The sequence below is a fragment of the Trachurus trachurus genome, assembly GCF_905171665.1.
Source record: "Trachurus trachurus genome assembly, chromosome: 8".
NCBI classification, from domain to species: Eukaryota; Metazoa; Chordata; class Actinopteri; order Carangiformes; family Carangidae; genus Trachurus; species Trachurus trachurus.
Genome location: NC_139905.1, coordinates 14,010,605 through 14,034,732, shown reverse-complemented (window position 1 = coordinate 14,034,732; position 24,128 = coordinate 14,010,605). Strand labels below are relative to the sequence as shown.

At 41.6% G+C, this 24,128-nt stretch overlaps 2 protein-coding genes across 3 annotated transcripts; both read left to right on the top strand.

The window, feature by feature from the left end:
* The first annotated feature begins 578 nt into the window (after positions 1-578).
* Positions 579-6,260, top strand: asf1ba (anti-silencing function 1Ba histone chaperone). The gene is made up of 4 exons (XM_083978037.1): positions 579-1,080; positions 2,327-2,442; positions 4,334-4,510; positions 5,503-6,260. Exons 1-4 carry the CDS (start codon positions 972-974, stop codon positions 5,692-5,694), a joined length of 594 nt encoding a protein of 197 aa, XP_083834163.1. The 5' UTR covers positions 579-971; the 3' UTR covers positions 5,695-6,260.
* Positions 6,261-6,981: 721 nt separating this feature from the next.
* On the top strand, positions 6,982-23,669 carry prkacaa (protein kinase, cAMP-dependent, catalytic, alpha-a). 2 transcript variants are annotated; one of them, XM_083978182.1, is made up of 10 exons: positions 6,982-7,847; positions 16,239-16,300; positions 16,821-16,949; positions 17,789-17,887; positions 17,982-18,064; positions 18,150-18,276; positions 18,381-18,476; positions 18,652-18,774; positions 19,489-19,653; positions 22,304-23,669. In XM_083978182.1, exons 1-10 carry the CDS (start codon positions 7,802-7,804, stop codon positions 22,427-22,429), a joined length of 1,056 nt encoding a protein of 351 aa, XP_083834308.1. In that variant the 5' UTR covers positions 6,982-7,801; the 3' UTR covers positions 22,430-23,669. The 2 variants fall into 2 exon arrangements, with proteins under 2 accessions (XP_083834308.1, XP_083834307.1); XM_083978181.1 differs by lacking the exon at positions 6,982-7,847 and adding an exon at positions 12,499-12,930.
* The last annotated feature ends 459 nt before the right edge of the window (positions 23,670-24,128 follow it).

Sequence of the window (24,128 nt, the reverse complement as noted above, 5' to 3'; positions counted from 1 at the left end):
CTGTAAATAAGGTTAAGACAGCTCACTGTGGAAAAGCTATCAAAAACCAGAGGAACTACCATGTTTTTTTTCATCATGTTTTAAATGCTCCAACTAAGTCATTTCTAAATCTAGGTCTGGTTTTGTAGTGTGGAAGACAACATTTACTGTGTGAGCCAGACAGTGGAGAGCACACTGTTTTTAATAACAATACATGTTTAGTAGAATGACTGGCATCCTTTTCCCTGCTGGTCTAGCTGATTTCCTCTCAGTTGCGTAGAAGCAATGTCGACATTTTTCTTCTGGTAACCCAAATCAGTCAGTTATCATACATCCTGTTATGTTGTTGTGCACCAACAGTCTTGCAAAAAAAAAAAAAAAAAAAAAAAGCATGAAAGGCAAAAAGTGCAAATATTAAACTTTGTTAAGAAGATATTTTCAGTTTTGTATTGTTTTTAATTGCACCTGCCCACCTTGTAATTCTAACCTCCCAACTAAAGGACAGATTACGCTCAGATACCAAAACACCTGCAACTTCATGCATGATAGGTCAGAAGTAGGTGTGCTTTTACTGTTATGTTTTTGTAAGCCTAGTCATTATTTATCATGGCGCTAGGGGCCAGTATAGGCGCTTTGCCTTTCCTCTGACGGAGGCGGCCCCTCTTCCGCGCACGTCCGGCTTGCCGTAGGCGCGGTAGGACGGTCAAAGCGGCGGGAGAGCGGCATCTGTCCTCAAATTTAATGTGAGCTGGTTAAACACTGCACATTAATTAAGTGAGTAGTGTACGTTTAGTCGTGAGGATAAGGCCCGGGTTGGGTAGAAGAAAAACTGGCTGATAATACCGTTGACACTGGTTGTTGTTTTTTTACTTGTCTTTGTTGCGGTCGTGTAGCTTTTACTGCGCTCCCCGGGAAACTGGTTTGAACGTTTTGTTTTTAGTTAGCCTCGTTTTAGCAGCAGCAGCAGCAGCAGCAGCGCTCCGGCAGCAACAATGGCGAAGGTGCAGGTGCTGAATGTGGCTGTCCTGGATAACCCGAGTCCCTTTGGAAACCCTTTCCAGTTCGAGATCACCTTTGAGTGTATGGAGGACCTCCCTGAAGGTATAGGCACCCTTGCTGCACAGAAACTGTATTTCCTGAGTCTCTGGGGGCTAAAAAAGCGCGGAGCTTGTTGCTATTCCAGTCTGTGCAGAAATGCTAATGGCTAATGCAGCATTAGCCACACGAGCTAACTTTAATTTTTGAAAAGTCCTCAGACTTGGAGATAATTTTACCTAACAAAAGCAGTGGTAAAAGTAAGTTTGCATAATCTTGAGTGGATGTGTAGGACACACACGGTTAGACAACGTTGGAAACGTATCTAACTCAGATCAGGTCATTCAGTGAAATTTATGAATATGCTAATCCTCAATAATTCAAATAACCTGAAGTGCTTTCATGTCACGTCTTTTCAAATTACACATACAATTTGTCAAGTATTGCAGTCAACACTAAAATGCTACTTAAAATAATTTAAGAATTGTATTTATAAACATTGTAAACTGCATATTTCAGTGTTTATATTAATGTGCTGTGCGGTCACTGTTGTTTTTGCTCCGTGCTCCTATTAAACTGACCACTGAGTGTATTGCTGATGATGGGTAAACCATCTGCTCTGCTCTCTGCTTTATTCATAATAAATCGCACAATCTGTTTTACCTTTGTAAATTCGTATATGGGGTCTCTGGACACCTGTCTTTGTATCAATTTAATTCAATTAAACTTTATTGATCCCTGAGGAGGGAAATTACTTCGTCCCAGCATCACATGAAATAAAAGGCAAAAACATACATAGACAGATAAAAAAAAGTCTCCTTGACACACACATAATTTAGTCAAATTTAGGTTAGTTAAGATGCACAGACATGTCTGTACATGTCCGTATGTCTGTATCCCAGCTTCCTGTTATGGCAAATAAATGCATAATTATTATAAAGCAGTAAAACTGATAAGAACTATTCTCTCACGTAAAAAGCTTTGCTGAAGCCAAATTGTATATTATTATTTGATGATAAATTACTAATTTGAGCAGTCTATTATAATTTACAAGTTTTCCATTTATTTATTTATTTGTTTATTTCGGGCATGTCAGTTACACATGGCCGAAAGGAAAGTGGGAGAAGCAAAAGCTTATCTAGCCCCGCCCCCGTTACCCACAGAATACATTATCTTCATCATACTTTTTTCTAACAAGCCACAAGTTTTCCGTTGATCGGATCATTTCCTAGTTGTCTCAGAAATGCATTCATCATTTCACATTTGATAATAAAATGTAACCCTTAGTTTCTCTTGTTTCATTATTTTTCAGACCTGGAGTGGAAGATCATCTACGTCGGCTCAGCAGAGAGTGAAGAATATGATCAAATCCTTGACTCTGTCCTTGTCGGCCCTGTTCCTGCTGGGAGACATATGTTTGTGTTTCAGGTGTGTTTGGTAGGGCAACAAGCTGAAACGGTGCTTTGTGAAGCTGTGAATGGTGTATACTGGTAACAGCAATCGTCAAATCTTGTTATTATTACAACTTCATCATTAGCTATTGCGTTGTCTGAAGAGATCATCACCTTCTCCTCGAGACAGAGCAGGTAGATGAGTGAGATAGTAAAAACTGCCACTTTTACAACTTCCAAACAACCAGTTTCCTCACTACACACTCATCTGGTGTGTCAGTAATGCAGCCTCGTAGCTGTTGCCTTTCACGTAGGGGCATTAGTAGTTGTTTTTCCAGCCATAAAACTGGATGAGACAGGATATATCAAGGAAATGGCCAGTCTCCCGCTGATCACAGTAAGTTTTATGAAAACATACTACAACTACAACAACACTGCAAAAGTCTCTGATCCTGAAGGGTCGCAGAATCGTCTCAAGTCTCTGTGGAACCTGAACCAACGCAGACACCTGACACACTGTACAGAGTCGGGCTATGTTAACGCAGACATTTGCTCTGTTTTTGAAAGACAGCACTCCTCATTATTTGAATGGGGAACCTGTGGTGACGCATTGTGAGGAGGGGGTCAAAAGAAGGAACTAGTAAAAACTGTTGCTGCAACCTCCCTCTGTTTCCAAGGTCATATGTCCCCTTACTGCACAACAACCCAGCCCCACCAGTGTAGACCTTTGTGTTGTTTGAACACTGGAAAATGTCTGTCAAATGTGGCCTTAGTTAAAGCAGATATCAGTGGAATGTTTTTGTTAATATAAGTCCTAAATAGTCCTATTTTCCGTCAGCAATCACTTACATGAAGTATTTCAGCCTAAACACGAGTCTCTCCGTCACTCTGCTCTGCTGTAACCCGAGGAGAAAATTTTCCTTGTGGGATACAAGTGTTATCCAATGAGGAGAGAGAACGGCATGAAGGGCTGTGTGTGCAGCCAAGGGATGCACGTGAATGTGGTGACGTAGCACGAGGACCAATTGATGCCTGACAAGGGCGGGGGCTGCTAACTCATGGTGCGTTCAAAGAAACTCGTACTTTGTGTTTTTCCTTCCTGTGAAGTCATACCAGTTCGATCTGGTACGAGTTCACGGGTCGGAAGTTACGAGTGGCCGTTATAGGGAACTTTCACAGACAACAGGATGGTAAAAACACGAGCTACGGGTTACCTGGAACGCTACCAAGTCGTAGTTGTGACTTGAAGCTGTAACTTACGGTTTCAAAAGCCTGCCTTGAACGCAGCATTAGCCGAAACGGCCGTGAAGCTGATATCTGCTTTAAGACATTGTTTATAGGTGGATGGATACACCATTTATGTGGCATAAAGTCATGTTCCTCATCTATTTTCTGATTGCAAAAGTACTAGCAAATATGTTTTCTGATAAGTGTATCACTGGTTGAGACAATCAATCAATTGGAATAGAAATACAACAGAAAAAAATATTTTAGCTACTGTTGTATCGTAAAACTATGTTATACAAATAACAATATTATTTGTTACTTGCTCAAGAGGAAACCAAGCAGCTTTGTAGTTTCATGTAAGTGCCCATAGAACTGATCATTTAATGAGTGTGGATTTTTAATACAATTATGAGACAGTTATAAATGATGAGCATGCTGAACATGCATTTATGTAATTTCAAGTTCCTCAACTTATTGATTCCCCTTCATTATTATTTTTTTTATAAGGATTGATTAATCAAGGCACATTTAATGAAAGGGCTTTAAGGTCAATTGATCTAAATCATATTGTACACCAGATTAGACTGTTTTGTTATACTCACAAATTGTTGTATCGATATAATCCCCATCTGAGTGGTGGAGGGTTCCCAACAAACGCTTTATGCTGATGAACGTCTTTGTGTTGTGTTTGTTTTTAACAGGCTGATGCCCCAAACACTGGATTGATCCCTGAAAGTGATGCTGTCGGTGTAACTGTAGTGCTGATTACCTGCACATATCGTGGCCAGGAATTCATTCGCATCGGTTACTATGTGAACAATGAATACACAGAGCCAGAGCTTCGTGAAAATCCACCAATCAAGCCAGACTACACTCAGGTGAGAATAATGGTTATTTCTAGGTAATGTCAGTTTTGATGCCAACTAGTTGGCCAATTGTGTTTTTACTGTTATTGAGAAATATGAAATGATCTTGAAGTGTGTATATAGAGCTCTTTCTATTTTAATAAAGTTTGGCGACTAATTTTAAGTCTAACGTAAGTCTAAAGTTTCTTACTTAATTAACAAACATGTGATCTATTAGAAATGTATACAAATGTTTTATTTATTCTATTAATCCCAAAAATGGCAAGAAGAAATGTAGTCGTCACGCTGCAATAAAATCTTTTCATTCTGCTGAGCCTACACTTTAGAAGGAAGCAAAGATGCTAAGTAGGGTTGATCCTTAAAAAATGCCCAATAATCTTATCAAATCCCCTCGATTACATAACTAGTTCAGCAGAAATGTTTTTCGATTCAGTAAACAGTTTTGTCAATTCTGGTGGTAACTTCAGTAATAAGCCACTGTAATTTTTTGCTGTAATGACAGAGGATTTTGTCTGTAGGTGTCACATTTTTAAGGTGGCTGACATTTGGAATGAAACCTTTCACTCGCAGGTGTAAAAGCAAATATCAGGAAGAGGGATTACAGTGATGCCAGCTGCAGAGTTGTTGTCGTTTCATGCAGCGTACTATATAGTTAATGGAACTTTTCATTGTCAAAGAAACACCCATCTTGTACCATTTGGATCATTTTTGGTCTACAGAGCTCATACTTTGTTACCTCAAGTCAAAAGTCTGAGATGTTTTTCTAACTGCTAGTAGCAGTATACACACTAGCTAAAATCCTCTGGGGTAGCAATTTCAGTTTAGGCTGTTAAGGTGTTGAGACATTGTGTTTTTCTTGGTTGTACTTGTCAGTACATGGATCTATACTCACATATGGGCCTAAAGTTCAGAAATGGTTCAATAATCAGTCAATATATAACTGAATTCCCATCAAAACATTCATTTTCATTTCTGTTTTTTCCCTTTCTTTTTTTTTTTTTTAGCTCCAAAGGAATATTCTGGCATCAAATCCACGTGTTACCAGATTCCATATAAACTGGGAAGGCTGTGCGGAGCGAATGGAAGACTCTGAAAACGTGGATCCCACATCAAACTCCATGCTCCCTCCATCCTGTCTTCCAGGGAAGGCCCCACCCTTGGGGATACTACCAGACAACTCCATGGACTGCTTATAGAGATGACCCAAAAAAAAGAAAAAAAAAAGTAGAAATGACCGGGAAAGTGATTAATCACAGCACGAGTCCTTATTTCTGAGGAATGCCTGTGGACATTCTAGTGTGGATGTACAAACATCTTTGCCTTACAGCTGCCCTTATTTCCCTGAGGCTTGTCGTCAAAAATGAACTTTCACCTTGGGCTTCAGAGGAGTTTTTGTTCGAAAGGAAGACTAAAAACACCCCAATGGAATAATCATCACTAATAGCTGTGAGTTTCTTGTCATGATGCTGAAAGCAATATTGAAATAGTTAAACTCATGGAAGGGAAGAGGGCAACTGTGAAATAATACAGCTGAACTGAAACAGAGCTGAGAGCTGTGGTGTGATTGTCCCTCCTTCCTTTTCTGTTGGTGCAAAATGGATTTGTACCCATTTAAGAGGATTTCAGCACTGAAGCAATAGGCAAATAATTTGCTAAATGTTGCTGTACAGGAATTTGATAATCTACCATTATATTTGTGTTCAACTTCCTTTTGCACTTAAACCTTTTCCCACTTAGATTGTGGAGTTTTCGATGGGCTTTGTTTAGGCTGTGTCACTTCCTCCATATTTTTCTGTTTGCAATTTTTGTTCCAAATAAAATAACATTGTATTTGTTATGTGTCTTTGTGACAGTGCAAACTATGTCCCTTCTGATCAATGGGTTTATTTTGTCTTCACGTGTAACTTACTTTATTCCAGAAACCAGATTATGTGAAAAAACACCTTTGAATGCATCTGCTCTGGTAACTGTTTTTACTCTTGTCCAGTAGGCATAACATTTTTTTTTCACAATAAACTCAAACATAGCAAGGTGCCAACACAAATATCAGAGTGAGTATCCCCATATATTTTATATTTGACTAAAAATAGACTGTGTTAACGTCACACCCAATCACAGATAGGTCGGGTGTAAGGGGAGGCTACAGCACTGGCCTTAAAAAATATATATACCGCACAGGAAATCGCATAATCATTGCTAGAGCGCTGCTTTACATTTGTGTTGTGATACGAAATTGAGTCTGATAAATACTGACAGCTGATAATTTAAAGCAAAAAATTACCAAAAAAAAAAAAAAAATAGCTACAGTTTTGGGCGTATTGGCTACTAGCAAGTTCGGGGGGCGGGACCAAGCCATTTAACTAGCGAATCGCATGAATGCAATTATTGGATGTATTGGCGCTTATCCAATCAGCGCCCGAGTTGTGAGTTCTATCTGCGAGTGCAGCCAATCAGATTCGGCCGGGGGCGGGACTCGGTGGATGGATGACTGGAGTTTCCCTTGCGGTCTGAAGATTAATGGAAGGGGTCTGTTGATCTTAGGAATCGACTATCAGATGGTCGGCCCCAGGAAACCATTGCATTTGACGGCTGGTTTAGGAGCGAATGGGGGAGATATCCACTTGAAGTAACCAACCGCGGAAAAAAAACGTAACTAACCTGGACACCACTTTTTTTGTGTGTGTTATCTGGGTTTCAACTGAAAAGGCCTGCCTACACAGAGATAGCACCTGGGTAGGTCAGGCCAGGATACGGACTGCGAGGAGGGACGCTGAAAAACTAACGCTAGCTAGCTGCTCGTCGTTGGACAGACGGGAAGGAAGAACAAAACAGCTTTCGACGGCCCAGTCTAATGCTCCCGGACTGGATTTTTTTCTTTTTCTGGATAAATCAAGCTATTATCTGGAAATAAAGGACAGTCGAGCGCCGTCTTGACTCGCCGGTGCTCGCTTGGAAATTGACAAGCTAACGCTAACGAGCTAGCTGACAGTAGCTGCTGTGCTAGCCTAGCCAACTTAAAAAGCATTAAGCTGCAGACTTGGATATATATAAACACCGACTCGACTGGAGGACTTTTCCTGAATTGGGGCTTCTTATTGCAAGAAATATATACATAACATATATATTCTTTTTTTACACGCATTCGCTAATAATGATAGCTGTTAGCTAGTATCTAGCTGTCAGCAGCCTCATTGAGCCCCAGCAGCGACTGCGTTCAGTGGTGTAGCATCACACTACGACTCGAGAAGGAAAAAAAAAAACTCAAACCCGAGCCCAGAGAGACTCAACCATCAGTCTGCCATCATGGGCAACACGCCCACCGCAAAGAAGGGCAATGAGATGGAGAGCGGTGAGTAGTTGTACCCTTAACCCGGCCGTGGCTGCAGCAACATGCCGCCTGTCGTTAGATGGGGTTTGGCCGTAGTCATTTCCTGCTTCCCCATAATGGCAGCGTATTATAAAGTACCAAACTTAACACCTATGTAATGCATCAAGGCCCAGAGACCGTCCACAATAATATATTAATAATAATCGTGTGTTTTTGAAGCATACTATACTGCTTAACTTTGCTGCACTATCAACATCAGGGGTCGGTGGGTAGGTGGGGGGGCATCGAAACTGAACCTGTGGCCATTCATACACAACAGACGTGCAAACTTCAACCAAGCTGTGTTTTTTCTTTTTCTTTTCTTTTTTACCGTGACACCATGGTCATCTCTGGAACAGTGGAGGATGTTATTCATTCACTTCACTTATTCTGTGGGAAAGCTCGTGATTAAAAGCCCCAGGTTATATTCAGGGGTGCCAGCGAGGATGACAACAACTAGCCTTATACAACAGTCATAGGTTTCCTTGTGGTTCATCATGTCTTGCAGATGTTTTTTTCCCTCCCTCCCCCCCTTTCTCATAAGGTTTAGAAAGGCTGCAGCAACACTGGAAACCTAAAACCTGGTGTTGAGTTGTTTTCTTGTGCAGTTTTGAGTAACCCTCTGACTACAGGACAAAACATTTCTCTGCTTATAAACATATGCAATGTTCATGAGTAATTCAGAAAAAAGGGGTAGAGATACACATATTATTACAAGTGCTTAGTGCTTAGTTGAGTGTTAATCCAATGTGGACCAGAGCACTGAGGCTCACAGACTGCGTTTGACAGTGAGTAGAGGGAGTCGGTTGTTATCAGTGAAGGGAAAAAGCCACCAGGACAGGGTCATATGATGCATGAGGGTGATCCTCTCCAGGCAGAAACTTGGAGTTGAGGAGTCTCTTGAACATCATGTGATGAGCAGCATTTAGAACAAGGGCACTTGTATGTGTCACCCAGTACGTGTGCGCAAATGTTTGTGTGCGTAACATAGAGCAAGTGATGCTCTGCTCTTGCTTAACTGTTTTCGTGTACTCAAGTTCTCCCCACGACTTTTCATTTTGTCAATGAGCTCCTCGGAGGAAAACGGAAATGAGACATTTAACTAATTAAATTACTAATTTCTGTGTTAACTGCAAAACCAGGACACATTTTCATTTTATTTCTTCATATAAAAAAACGCTTGTTAACTCAAAGTGCAAGCATTGGGGTTGCCCTTTTTCCAGTCAGTATCACTGTCCTTGGAGAAGCCATGGGCGAACACGGTTTTATGTTTTAATCCATGATGCCATAAATAACGCTCAAGTGTGCAAAGTCTGAACAGGTATCTGCAAAATGAGTGTCAGCTCCTTGTTGCTGGTGGAGAGTAGGTGTGAAGAATGGCCTCCAGTCTCTCTGTAACTTTAACCCATAGCTGGTAACCCGTATAACAAGGCCCATGACTTTCAGGTGTTAAAGCTCAAGGCTGTGTGTGTGTATATGCCTTTTTTAATGCTTTCAAAGTAGTTGAAATTGTGGGATTAGTGGGTTAAAAAGCGAGGACATAGGAGGCCCTGCCAGTGGGAGGTTTGTTAACATGCCATGCTTCACATCCTTATCAGCCTGATCACACTGGACCCACCCTGATCCCCAGAGACAGGTGCAGACCAGGGGTCCGCAGCCCACACCCAGGAGCGTAGTTTTCCACTGCGCAGCAACATGGCAGCTCATTTTGGTTTCTATGTAAAATGGAAAGAGAGCGCCGAGGGTTGTTTCAGGTGCGCAAGGTCCGTTTCCTCTGAACTTTCCAGGCTGGAGAAGACGAGCGGAGAGAGCGTTGCCGCTGTTAGTAGACAAAAGCTGATTCTGGCCCACAGGAAGAAGCAGGGCGGACAGATACTGTGAACTGCAGCAGGAAGTGAAGGAGCAAGGAAGGTCCAGCCCAGGCTCTGCACAGTTGGTCATCGTCTCCATGAACAAAAACACAAGGCAGCTAGGATAGCTTTAAGTTTGGGCCTTAAAGACGCTGTTGTCGGCATCACATATTCTGGATTTTCCCGCTTGTTAGAGCATCTGGACGTACCGCAGTGCTGAGACGCTACACTCACAGGCCGTCAGCTGGCTTCCTCCGGCCTTTTAGGATGTATGCTATTCAGAGGCTGGCAGGAAGGCTGTTACACCGAGCCGGGCCCTGTTTAGGGGACACAGGCAGTGGCGAAGGCAGATATGACCAACCACAGGAGGAGCTAGAGGCTTGCTACTGGAGTGAGTCTTCATTCTGGAGCCCGACAGGAGCAATGGGGGTTAGGGGTGGAGCTGTGGTTCATGCTATGTTATGTCCCACCAGCTTAACCAGTCACACGCTGTGCTCACACTCATTTGTGCAACAGATAATCAAGCTGTTATCTTTTTTTTTCTTGATAATGTTTGTTACTAAATTCATCTCATGATGACCTGGTGAGTTAAGTGTCTATTGGCTTTGGTGGAGCGATCTTTTATGCTGGCTGACTTAGGTTGAAACGTGTGTGCGTCTGCATGCATATGTTGATGTATATAAACACACACACACGCACACAGATAGCAGCTTTTTGTCTATCTCTCTTTCTCCTCTGATAGCCATTGTTTTCTAGTTTCAGTTCAAAGGAAAACATGTCTCAGTTATTGTTAAAGTGTCTGTCAGTCACCATGGTGTACAGTATAACGCAGTCAGCCCTAAACTGTTAACGCAGTGCGATGATGAACCTCTCCAAACACACAGAGACTTTATTATTGTTACACTGCTCTTATGTCATCGTACGTCTCACTTGTGCGGCTACTGTATGTCTGCCTGATTGTGTTATTGTTTTATAGCTTGAAAATATTTTTTATTATTTCACACACTTCAACATCTGATTAAGCCAGTCCCCACAACCAGTATTAACACAAGGGATGACTGTATCGAATCTTGTACGTTTTGGATTTGGCCATATAATGAGGTGGCACCCTGTCAAAGTGCAACTCCCTCAGTCTATAAATAACCTACGGTTCATGTCCTGCCCCTGCTCTGCACGCAGCTGGTTTGTGTAACAGGGCAGGTTTGTGTTTGGATCGCTCATCACTTCCTGTCGCCAGTAAAAGGGGCTTTGTTATAAGCCTACACTGATTACCAGTGGACCTTACGCTTGAAATGCCAATCAGCCACCTCAGATAAGCTTACAGCACTGTTGGCAAGCTAACATGCTGCCTTGGAACAATCCTGAGATTGAAAATCCACCAGTGAGCGAGGCAAAACCCAGGAACACTAGTTTCCTTTTTGATTCTCACCTCAACTGGTCGTAGTGTGTATCCTCGTGTCTTTTCTGTTCAATCTTCTATAAAGCTGTGGCCACACAGGTGGCGCTATTAAAATAAGTCGTCTGTCCTAAATATAGCAAAGTATGTTATAATGTCATGATGGAGAACTGCAGAAACGTTATGAAACAATCTTTGTTGACAAAGTAGACGCAGTGTGAAATAGCTTTTAGCCTACCATCAAAATAGTTAGGCAGTTAGTTGAGAACAAACTAGATCTGTAAAGGTGGAAAAAACAATGTTATGTTGAGCTGAGCTCTGCTGAACCGGCTCTGCTTCAGGTCAGCACATTCATAAAGCTTCAGTCATATTTGTTGTGTTATGTTTACTCTTTAGTCATATGACTGTTTGAAAACCACTCTAGACAGTCACAACGTTTGACTTTTTCAACCTAGGTGTCAGTGTGATATACCAATTTAAGTAACTAATCATTATACAGTAATACAGGTATACATAAGCCCTTTACTGGTCCTAAGCCTGCATTTGAATAGCTGTGAGTGGACCATGCAAGTGCACAATGACTCGGTTACATACAACAGTTGTATACAAAACCACTTCTCACTGGTGGTGTAATCAAGAGATGCCTGCTCACCAGTCACAGTGAAATGTTAATCGACAGTTTTTAGCTGATGGCCACCATTTGTTTCCCACGTTTACACGTACATAATCACCTTTCTAGTTCAAATCCATCACTGGCTGTTTTTCTTATGTGGCACATGCGATCTCGGCAAGGCCTGGGTGTAGATCGGGGACTTGATTTGGCGCGCTTTGCGGTTAAATGTCGGTCAGCTCGCCCCAATATAACCCTTCTGTTCCTGCGTCAGAGTGGGGCAGTGAGGCCCAGGGGAGAGATGTAGGATTGATTTTTTTGGAGGATCAATTCAGCACTGGCACTACACAGACTCTCTGGTGCATTTGGGCAGGGAGAAAAAAGTTTCACAGTGGTTTGCGCGCTCCTGCTTTTGCTCGTGTCTCCGGAGAGAGCTACTTTTTATGTTTCTGAAAACACCCAGATCAGCCCCTGAAAGTTTTTCATTGCAGATGTGACATCTGATTGGTTCTGCTAATTAGGGAAAGTTTCAGTTGCATCTAGATGTGTCTCGTTCATCTCAAGGGTCTTCACTTAGGCCTAGTTTTCCATAGGACTTTCTCTCTGGGTTGGATAAATATACCAGCTAGTGTTTTATGCCCCTCCCCCGGATGATTATGCCCCTGTTTAGATCAATATATAGCCTCTGTGTGTGCATGTGTGTGTGTGTGTGCTTGTGTGTTGTTCTATGTGTGGTTGACATGAGAGGGAACAGCAGAGAGGACTTTGTGTGCAGAATAAATATTGATACAAACCAAGCAAGGGTCCAATTGATCTGTGTAAGTATAACGGGAGCGCTGCTCTCCATGCTATGTCTGACTGCTCGGCGGAGGTGGATGCGACTTTCTGAATTGGGTCTCCAGCGCAGCGACAGTCACGGGAAAGACTGAAGACATCCCTCTGGCAAGGACACTTAACTGGTTTCTGTGGATGACCGGGGCAGCTGATCTGACCAGAGCGCTCTCAGAGAGGGAGGATAGGTCATGAGTCAGTGGCTGTGAGGGGGGAAGAGGCCAAGGAAGAAGAACCGGGGAGACTTTACAGGGCTAATGTGTGACAGGAAGAGCTCCAGAAGGCATGCTGGGAAGAGGGAGTCATCCTCGCGCTCAAGTGAATCCGGGTCGCGCTCAGCAGACGCAGCACCAGAGGTACCAATAGTCATCCCAGATGGTAAGGAATTTGGGCTCAGAGGAGAGAGAGTCAGGGCGTTGAACATTAGCTTATCACCTGATCCTCCCCTGGGTAGTCATGGTGGCCTTGTAAATCTAAACAGAGAGAGAGTCTGAGTGAAGATCATGATATTTCCTTTAAGACAGCTGTTGATTCGGCCACTTAGCTCGCAGCTACTTTTGCAGCAGCAGCAGCACCCACGTCTTTCTTCTCAGCGGCTCCAAGTGATGACAGGAATAGCTCCATTTGTGGCTCATTGTGCTTGGAAGTGGGAGTTGAGCGAGTTTCACGGGAAATGTTTTCTCCCTGGCGACCGGTCTGCTTCCACTTGCTCTCTGTGGGAGCAGCAGCACTCTAGACATGTTTATGCGAACTTTGGTCTTTGCCGTCCTCGCTGGCTTTCTCCCATCCTATTGTTGGAGCTGCCGGTCTTTGGAGAATTTGCAGGAAATCACATTAGCTAAATGAGGATTAAGCTTCATTTAGTTTTGAATGTATGTGTGCAAGAGATGCAGAAATGTTCTCATGAGAAATCTACATGCAGATAGTTGAATGTATCACTGCAGAAGCCCATTACTGTAAATATTCATACCAGAAAGTTGATGAATAAATTGCTATGCGCTTCCACTATTGACAGCTGACTGGCTTTATTTAAACTGTGCCCGAGGCTGGTTTGCATCGATTACCTTGACAGATAGACATTCCACATTATCCAGAGATGTTTTGTGTTTCCACAATTTTAAATCGGTATAAATATATATATTTTTGTATTATTGTAATAATTCTTCCTTTTACTTTGAATTCAAATCAATATTGGTAAAAAGTCTTTTGTCCAAACAGAAGTTGTTTTTCCAGTAGTTCTACATCTACAACCACAGTCACATGAGTTGAAATGGCATCGCCTCGTCAGCTGCAAGGGAGGTGAGGGTCCTTAGAGCGGGTGCACAGACAGTAAGGAGGAATGAGGAAGAACTGGTTATCAACATGTTCCCACAGACCTCGGTGATTAACCTCATAAAGATAAGGACAAGAAAAGTGAACTCGTCCATATGACACCATGTGTGCCAAGCTGTCAAAATGTGTTCACAGGCATGTAGCCTATTGGCCTGCAACAACACGCATGTGTGTACATGCAAACTGTTGCATGTGTGTTTTCGCAACATTGCCAAGTCATAACCTGTGTTCACCATGTGCAGATTTTCTTCTGAAGGCGTTGTAGGCTCATGCTAAACCGCACTCGAGTTTATTATTCCAGATCAATGTCTTTCTTCCACAGTGGTTCACTGATAATCGGAGAACCCTTGACTTCAGAGCTAACAGCCCGTTTCTGAGGACGTGTTCCTCTTGTGTGGGCCTAATGAGAGTGGACAGTGTCAAACCACAGAATATTTTGACCATATATGTAAAAAGATGGGGAAAAAAGAATTTTGTTTACTAATAGAGGTCAACTTTAACCTGGCGCACCAGATGGTTTATTACATAGACCCATCTGGGAGAGCTTTGTAGGAAACCCAGTGGAAAAGAGGCAGGCACTATCAAAAAACAAAACAATAAAAAACATTATGGCATTGGCTGAACCATCTGTCTATCATAGGCTGACTTCAACCAATTATATTCTGCATCCTTGCTATTTTTTTCTTACAAGCACAGCCGGTTTGTAAATCAAACTCTTGTGGCTACCTGTCAGGTGAGGAGTGAAAACATGTTTTCCACCAAAACAAAAAGCCTCAAGTGCTGTAGTCAGCTTTCCTGTCCACAAAGAAACTCTCTGTAGTTGAGATATAACCGAGGCTATAGCAGCATCTGTGCTTATCTTTGTAGGAGCCGCCATCATTGTAACCAACAGTCACTTCTTGGTGTCGTCACACCCAAGACAAGCCTGTAGCTGCCACAAGACACTGATTGGTCTTAATCATTGGTTCTTGGAGCCTGAGAAACTTGTAAGAAATCCAGCCACCTCCTAATTTCAGATCAACTTGGAATCTCAGGAAAAGGATCACAGTTTCATTTTTTGTCATGATGCACAAGCATGGTGTTTTGTAGCATGAAAGCAGTGAGTCTAAAGCATATGCGCTCCTCATGTCGTATTTGCAGAGCTGCTCAGGTTTTTCTTTTTTTTTAGGACATTTTATTGAATATCAAGCTCCACAAATTTTAGAGAAGATTTATTTAAGGTCTACATGCTGACGTGGCCACTTCAGGATGTTTAAGACTTTATGTTTAGCTTTGAATGTTGGTGCCTCTCTTGAAAGTGAGTCAGAGTCACAGATTCATTGAAGGTTGTCTTGCAGGATTTCTGTGTATTTTTTTTTTCGCTGCATCCAGTTTATCTCATAAGCCTTTCCTGCCACGGAGACGTTTCCCCACGTCATGGTGCTGCCACTGTTTTGGTCTGACTGAACTTAGCATTTAGAGTGATGGTTAAAAAGCGTGATTTGTTTAAAAAAAATTGTAACACTCCACTGAACCTCTGCACTTTGTCTCCCACATACTTACTGGTAAACACCTAGCTAAGATGCCACACAAGTGGATTTCTCTTTGCCACTCTATTACAATGCTGCGACCTGTGAAGCACCCAGCTAACTGTCACACACATGAGGTTTTCCATCTCAGCCATGAGACCCAGAAGCTTCTTCAGCCTGTGAGCTGGAGAAAATCCTGCACAACACAAATTGATAACTGTGTGTCTTATTAAGCCGTGTTTTTTTTTTTTTTGGGGGGGGGGGAGAATTTGAATGTTCTTTTGTCTTCATTTATTGTAGTTTATGCAAGGAAATTGACTCACCAGTTGTTGGACCTCACAGTTTCAGGTGTATTTAATCTTAAACACTTCGACTTAATTTCGGCATCTTCATATCTTTATTTTTTTTTTTACTTGCGTGCCTTTTTAAACAATTCTCTGCACTAGATGATTTAAGTGGGCCAAAGGAAAGGAGGGGGTTAATATGAAGTAATTTGTTCTATGTAGAAATGTTTTAGGCTTTTTTTTTTCTTTTTTCTTTTTTTTACCTTTTTGAGCCTTTAAATTAACTGTTAGGCTACTACAGTCGCATGTTTGCAATAGAAGCAGTAATCTTGATCCCGCCATCAGAGGACGCCGACGTTGACAAATGCAGACTGATCAGCTGATGTTTTTTATGCTATGGCTGGAATGTGTAGAAAATTCCTCCACATGAGTGTAAGACGCAAATGTTGTGGTATTCTCTGGGTCCTGGTGATTAGGTGTGAGGTCAGAGTCTGGACTTTGTGGTTTTCAAAACAGAAAATATTTTCCTCCTAATGAATGTGCAATTTGTTTCTAATTACAGTGAAGGAGTTTCTTGCCAAAGCCAAAGAAGATTTCTTGAAGAAATGGGAGAATCCAGCACAGGTGAGAGACAGACTGTGAATTATTTCTCTTTTTCTGTCTAATCATCATCAATTTAATAGTTTTATCATTAGTATTCTATGTTTTGCAGTTTTCTTTTAATGTACTTGTGCTTATATTGTGTGTTGTGATACCCGAGTGTTGTAACGCACCTTTATGATGCAGCTTGAATGAAACAGATGATGTTTTGTGTTTTTTTTTCACCTGCTTCTTCACTCTCAGTGGACTCATGGGAGTCGCCCCGCCCATGATCAAATTAATTCCAATATATTTTAAAGGCGTATTGCACCCTCTGCTGGGCTAATCTGGATACATATTTATTTCTACAATGGCTGCACTCCTAATATCAGCTCAATGAACTTAATGGCATGTTTAATTCAGCTCATTTGGTTCACATTAAAACAACAGGAATAACACTTGTTACTGATATGATACATTTTAGCTGGGCTATAATTTTGCTGTGTTCTTCATGGTATGTAAAATGATATGCGGCCTACTGACATCTTCTTCTTCTGTCCCTCAGCAAACTGCGGCATTGGACCACTTTGAGCGTTTGAAGACCTTAGGCACTGGTTCATTTGGTCGAGTCATGCTGGTTAAACACAAAGAGACGGGCCAGCATTTTGCCATGAAAATACTTGACAAACAGAAGGTACAGTGTTTAAAGCAGGATATTCAAGAGGAGTACGACTTAGTAAACCAGAATGCTTTACTTGGCTACTCCATCATGTAATGTATGACTAATGCAATGATGATATGACGATATTATAATTGTATTTGATAAGCGATATTATCATTTCTTAAGTACATCTGTTCTGATCTTAGAAATTGTACGTCACTGTCGACGTTAATGTCACTGTTAGCCCATTCAGATATACTTCGCTGGCTGAACGAGGCTTGAGGAATGAATAAAGAAAGGACAAGTGATTGTGATCTAGCGCTGCCAAAGATGATCATCCTTGAGTGAAATCAGCGAAGCCACAGCCAATGCTGATCACTTTTAATTGATTGATAGAATAAATTCCTTTATTGTCATTTAACAAGGTACAATGAAATGCCAATAAGTAAGAGAGGTAAAAGGATACTTGAAAGAAAAACATATGAAAAAACTGTATTTTGACCTAAAACAGAAGGCTCAACTTTAGACTCAGACTGCTACACTGCAGATAAAGTACAAAGGTTTGCAGAGGCATGCAGTACAGATGGTGTACATTATTCGTAATGAAAACCAGCTGATAATGATCATTGGTCAGTCAATCAGGGCATCCCTACTCTGATCTGCTGTTTTCTAGCACTGCAGGTGTTGTGTTTTAATCCTACCATACCGTCTGTAATCACTTAAAAGGAGCCTTAATTAAAAATGTCAGTGTTACAGATCATAAGAAACAAACTCGAGTAAGGCAACAATCCTCTTTTGTTCTAAATACGTCTGTTGAATCACTTTGATAACCTGTGTTTCCTGAATAAGCTTCCAACCTCTTCCCCCTCCAGGTAGTCAAGCTGAAGCAGATAGAGCACACACTGAATGAGAAACGTATCCTGCAAGCTGTCAGCTTCCCCTTTCTGGTGCGACTGGAGCACTCTTTTAAGGTATATATTACAGAGTTTATCTTGTAAGCATGTTTACCTCTTGTCTATGTGTTTTGCGTGTCAAAGTGGAACCTCTTCTCATTTCTCTCTACAGGACAACAGTAATCTGTATATGATAATGGAGTATGTACCTGGGGGTGAAATGTTCTCGCACTTAAGGAGAATCGGTAGATTCAGGTAAAGCGACCTTTACGTTACTCATCCTAAATATTTCCATCTGCTGCAGGTTGACTGTAAATATTATGGCTGATCTGTTTTGCAGTGAACCACACGCCCGCTTCTACGCAGCCCAGATTGTACTGACCTTTGAATACCTTCACTCACTGGACCTCATCTATCGAGATCTGAAGCCGGAGAACCTGCTTATCGACCAGCAAGGTTACATACAGGCAAGGATTGCACGTTTTGCTACTATTAGCCATCGACAGTTATTGTTTGTTTGGCATCTGTTTGTGTGTGGTTAGCACTGAGAGCTGTGCCCTTGTTTCCTCAGGTAACAGATTTTGGATTTGCGAAAAGGGTGAAGGGCCGAACCTGGACGCTGTGCGGGACCCCGGAGTACCTGGCACCAGAGATCATCCTCAGTAAGGTCAGTGTTCAGCTAGGACTGTGGCGAGCAGCATTGGTTTTTATGTTCTGAAATCTACATGAGGTTTGGTACTCTGGTACAATATGCTACCTACTCTCTATTTTTAGCATTGTGCTGTGTGAGTTTTCTTTGAGGTCATACCTGACTGCCCTTTATTCCCTTTTGTGTTCTCCAGGGTTACAATAAAGCAGTGGATTGGTGGGCTCTGGGAGTGCTAATATATGAGATGGCTGCTGGTTATCCCCCCTTCTTTGCAGACCAGCCTATTCAGATTTATGAGAAGATTGTATCAGGGAAGGTGAGTTTTGGGAAGCTTACCTAAATAATCCCTTTTTTATCTCGCTTTCACTCTTTTTTAGTCGTATGTTATCATCTCTTATTTAGACAGTAAGTGGATATCTTTGTAGGGAATGTTGCCATAGAAATAAACCGCTACCTTATCACAGGTGTTCAGGTAATCTCAGCCCGTAAACACAGATGTGCTACTTTGTCAGATGCATACACCAGTTGTCATATAGATTGTTCGCCTCAGCAAGTCTTTTGTGGTGTGACTACAGTAAATGGTACACATCAGGCAGTAAGTTTTCATTAATGCACTGGAATTAAACACGTGCCCTCGGAGTCTTTGAACATAGCGCCATAGTTTGTGTCCGGCGGGTCTGCTGCTCCAAGCACCTCCCAACTGGCTGCCGTCTCTGGCAATTGTGCACAAACTACTAGTGGTAAGCGATCCTGTGGACAAAAATGGCTCATACCATCGGAGAGGTCAAAGGAAAAGCGGAGTGGCGCAAACAAGCAGTCGTGCCAGAACCAGGCAGATCGCATCCAAAATCAGCATTACTGGGCACACGGTCATTTAAACAGCACCACTCACAACACTACGCGCCACTCATTGGCTTGCACTAACGCACAGCTGTAGGCCAGGCGCCAGCAGTCTATTTAAAAATCCTAGCATCAGGTATAAAACACTTGGCTGATGAACGCGCACTCACACCACTTTTACTGTTTGCAGGTTCGCTTTCCCTCCCACTTCAGCTCAGACCTGAAGGATCTGTTGAGGAATTTGCTGCAGGTGGATCTGACCAAGCGCTTTGGCAACCTCAGGAACGGAGTCAATGATATCAAAGGCCACAAGTGGTTCGCCACCACTGATTGGATTGCCATCTACCAGAGGAAGGTGAGAGACCGGCCTCCATATGGCATTAATATGTACAAATACAGTCCACTTACCGTTTTTGAACTACAAAGGACAAAAGAAAGGCGATGCTGACGGGAGGATAGTTTGAATGAGACTTTGGTCAGTGGGAGGGCCTTTAGTCTACATCTGTGGTTATGGGCAATTTCACACCATCTGTGCTTCCTCCTCACAGATGATGTCACATTAGAGGCTAATGGAAAAATGTCTAAAACGCACAAAACATGTATTACCCTCCATTTTCACTGCAGTACTGAAGCACAATTTAGATTGAACTAAAAGTAGAATTCCTTCATTTCACAAAAGCCCCAGATGTTTATTTGAAAACTGTGCCTGTAAACCAGACTTTGTACAAAATATTTCACAAAGGTCACCCAATTTAAGAAGAAAGAAAAGGAAAAAAAAAAAAAAAAACATAGACTTTGAAATGAGGCCTTCCTTTACATTGGAAAGCAGAGAGCGGACCCCCGCCCCCTCACAGGGCAGCCAGGCTCATAATCTGTGCTGACAGTGTGTATACAAAGGTTAAATGTTAACAAGACAGACCTCAAGCACAATACACAGAGTAAACACTATCATAACATGTCATTAGAAAAAATAACGAAAGAGGTTTTGTTCTGCTTTGTATCTGTTTATTTTAACAGACCCTGCATTGAGCCCTTTGTTTTGATCTCAGAAATACTTTTCTGTGTACAGTATGTGTGATGCATGTGAATTCAGAAAATCGTTTTTTAATTATTATTTGTTTGTTTTCCTGGTCTTAAAATTCATTCTTAGAAGTCTAAGAAATTACCAGTAGAATCAGAAATAGAAGACTTGGCTTCAGGAAAAAGCAAATGACAACATGTGATCACCAGAAATTAGTCCTGCAGTTTGACCACAGACAAAATGTTAAAGGAAGTGCCGTTTTTTACAACCTTGACTTTATTTCTGGCATAAAATACGGTTGTTTACTCACCCATATAACCCATATAACTTTAAGATTCCTTCAGATGATATTTGGATCCATTTGAGAGCCGCATATATCCATATACTGGGAGTGATCGGGGCACCGAAATGCAGCCTCTAAATAATGCATTATCTGCCACAAAATGTTTTCATTTTACCAATATTTTGTTATGATTCGCTAGTGCTATTCCACAAGAACACCACCAGTTACCATCTATTCGCTGACATGCAGTAGTTTCTTCTCTGGCCAGCTGTTCCTCTTTCTGCCTCCACATCCTCCTGTAAAAGCTCCTCATCTGTATACCCTGGCTCAAAACAGTAAGGACGTCCATCATATTCAAAGTCATCGTCCATAACCTCAAAATCTGACAAATATTCAGCCATGTTGCACAAAGCTAGCAGTAGCAAATTCCAGGTAAAGAAGCTGAACGTCGCAAAAAAAAAAAAGCCAACTGTCACAGAGCGAGTTTTTTTCTTTCTTTTTTTAAAATTGCTTTATTAACAATTGTTTCGTCGTGCTGCGGCTGCACATGACACTATCCAGTTCAAAGGTTAGTAGGTCAATCTACAGACCCTGGATGATGACAATGGGTAACTCAGGACTCAAAGGGGAGTAGCAATAGCGAATCATAACAAAATATTGGAGTTTCGTGGCAGATAATGTCTTATTTAGAGGCTGCATTCTCGGTGCCCCGATCACTCCCAGTATATGGATATACGTGGCTCTCGAATGGATCTAAATATCGTCTGAAGGACTCCTAATGACACCAAAGTTATTTGGGGAGTAAATGACCGTAATTTATGCTAGAAATAAAGTCCATGTTGTAAAAAACGGCACTTGTCCTTTAAAGTGACATTTCAACATTTTGGCAAATTCGCCATTACCTTTAATTGTCAGTGCAAGCTGTTTTTAGATCCATGGGGGAAAAGGATGTAAGCTCTGCAGGCGCGTGATATTTCTGGGTTTCCCTCATCAAACTCATCAAATACACAATCCAACAAATCCAAAACACTCTCATGGACAAGATGGGACCTGCACATTCACCGCGCTATGAAATGATAATGGAACGTTACAAGATGGAGTTGTTTTCGAGGAAAATGCTTAACCGGAATTACATTGCCAACACGGCTGCAGGGCGGAGTGACTTCAGAAGCAAAAGTAGTTTAGAGTATTTGCTTCATGTGTCGTAATGTTACATAATTACACAATAATTTCATAGCGCATTGAATGTGCAGGTCACAACTTGTCCACAAGAGCGTTTTGGGGTTGTTGAATTTAGTTTGATGAGGGAAATGTAAATACCATGAGCCTCTGTTGCGTTAGCTGAGCAGTTCGTGTCTCTGCCCCGCCTATCTAAAAACAGTTTGCACCGACAATTAAAGGTAATGAACCTACCCCTAAGACTATAGCAATTACAGCAATAGGTGAATTTGCCAAAATGTTGAAATATCCCTTTAAAGCATGATTTCTACATTGTATAACACATTTTACTCCATGTTTAATCTTCTTAACCTTCTTTGTACAACTATGAATGAATATAAATCTGTTTTTAATTGTCTTCCCATCTCCTGGGACCTATTCCAATGTCATCCAGTAGTTTATTGAGCGTGCTGTGCCTTTTGGTTCTCAATATTAGACCACACTGCATCATTCTCAGCAACATGATTGTCCTGTGTGTTCCAGGTGGAAGCTCCCTTTATTCCTAAGTGCAAAGGCCCCGGTGACACGAGCAACTTTGATGACTACGAGGAAGAGGAAATCCGAGTCTCCTTCACAGAGAAGTGTGCAAAGGAGTTTGCTGAGTTCTAGATTCCAGCCATGAGTAGTGGAAAGAGAGAGAAAGAAAGAAAGAGAGAGAGACAGGGATTAAGAAAAGTCAACGGGGGTCTGAAGACAGGAAGCGCTAGGGTGGACTGCTAACTTGCTTATTTGTAATGACGACAACAATGTAAAATCCCCCCAGTGGACAGGTAGGCAAGGTGAAGAAAGATCCAACAGAACCAGCAGTGTTGCCTTTTCTGATTGTTTCTCAACTGTTACCTATTCATTTTATTTATCCCTCTTGTGTTTGTGGCAGGGGCTTGAGGAGAACAGGCCTCGATTGTGGCTGTTCAGCTAGACTTGTATCTCTCTGATGGTGTAATGACACATTTTCAGTCTTTGCAGGTTGAGGCATTGATTTTATGTTAAGGTACCAAATCTGCTAGGCTCCTTTTTTTTCTTGAATGGGCCCTCTCTACAAGCTTCTCAAAGAGTGATTGTTGTATCTTGTCAACCTGGTCCCCCCACCACACACACACACACACACACTCACACGCACACACTCTCCATGTCTCCATCATGAATCTGTCCAAGCAATACCAAGTCCAACAGATGTGCCTATCATAATGCCAACTGGTTGGAAAACTGTGTCGAAACTGGTGCAGAGCTTTGGCTGTGGTGACATCGGCCCGTGTGACCGTTTCTTTGGTTGAAAGCTTGAAAACCTCTCTGCGCCTGCCTTTGTCTGCTCAGTGTGGCATGATTATTGGGTAAATGACTCGCTCACTGCCTGCAGTTGAAGCGGCGGTGACTTTCTTTGATCAGAGTGAAAAATGATTTATCACAGTAAACTTCATCTAGGTCTTATTGCTTTTGGGGACCTGTAAGAAATGGTAACCATGAGGTCTGCATTTAAGTCTGTCTTTCTCTTAGCTGAATTTATTAGAGCATTTTAAAAAAAGAAAATCCTATCGGTGATCATTTTGTCCTTTTATGTCAATCTCTGTGCTTGTGTGTTATTTAGTGCTCAAGGGTGGGTTAAAAAGCTGTGATTTAGCAGCAACTAACATTGTGGTCACACTCCTGACTATTGTTTATTTAATTCATAGTACATTTATATATGTATATTGATATTATCTATCATATATATGAGATATATGATATGATATATATATGATAGAGAAAGTGAAATATCCATCTTTTTTCAACATTGTCTCATAGCTGTGAAACTGAATTAAGATTTCATAAATAAACGAATATAAATTCTTTCAAATTTGCAAACTGAGAACACTGCAAAGTTTTCTGTATGTAACTATGATGGTGGTGGATTTTAATACGCAAAAAAAAAAAAAAAGTAGCAAAATGTTTCAGCAAAATGTGCATGTTATTTTTGTACAATAACACTTTTAAAGATGGCGGAGCATTAATTGCTTTATTCGTGCTGAGGTACCCGAGATCATGGATAACATGCTTAACTATTTAAATGGACTCTCGGCTGCTCGATTTTGAAGACGGAACAAGACCCAGATAAAATGTCAAAAAGCTCTTCTGGCCTTTGTCCGTTGTCCAGCTGTAGGTCAACAGTTTGCTGATAATTGTCACTGAACTTCTCACCTTGATGATTGTTTTTTTTCCTCCTTCCTTCTTCTCTTGTATATACCTTTACATTTAACACCTTCACATAGATTTGCGGTCCAACCAATTTTTTTTTTTTTTTTTTTTTTTCGGACTGTGGAGATTGGATTGT

Excerpts from the sequence above, each read along its gene's own strand:
- prkacaa (XM_083978181.1), top strand. The coding sequence starts at position 12,810 with ATGTGTGACAGGAAGAGCTCCAGAAGGCATGCTGGGAAGAGGGAGTCA. Across the intron at positions 17,888-17,981 it reads GACTGGAGCACTCTTTTAAG|GACAACAGTAATCTGTATAT; the intron begins GTATATATTACA and ends TTCTCTCTACAG. Across the intron at positions 18,477-18,651 it reads CAGAGATCATCCTCAGTAAG|GGTTACAATAAAGCAGTGGA; the intron begins GTCAGTGTTCAG and ends TGTGTTCTCCAG.
- asf1ba (XM_083978037.1), top strand. The coding sequence starts at position 972 with ATGGCGAAGGTGCAGGTGCTGAATGTGGCTGTCCTGGATAACCCGAGT. Across the intron at positions 2,443-4,333 it reads GACATATGTTTGTGTTTCAG|GCTGATGCCCCAAACACTGG; the intron begins GTGTGTTTGGTA and ends TGTTTTTAACAG. Across the intron at positions 4,511-5,502 it reads TCAAGCCAGACTACACTCAG|CTCCAAAGGAATATTCTGGC; the intron begins GTGAGAATAATG and ends TTTTTTTTTTAG.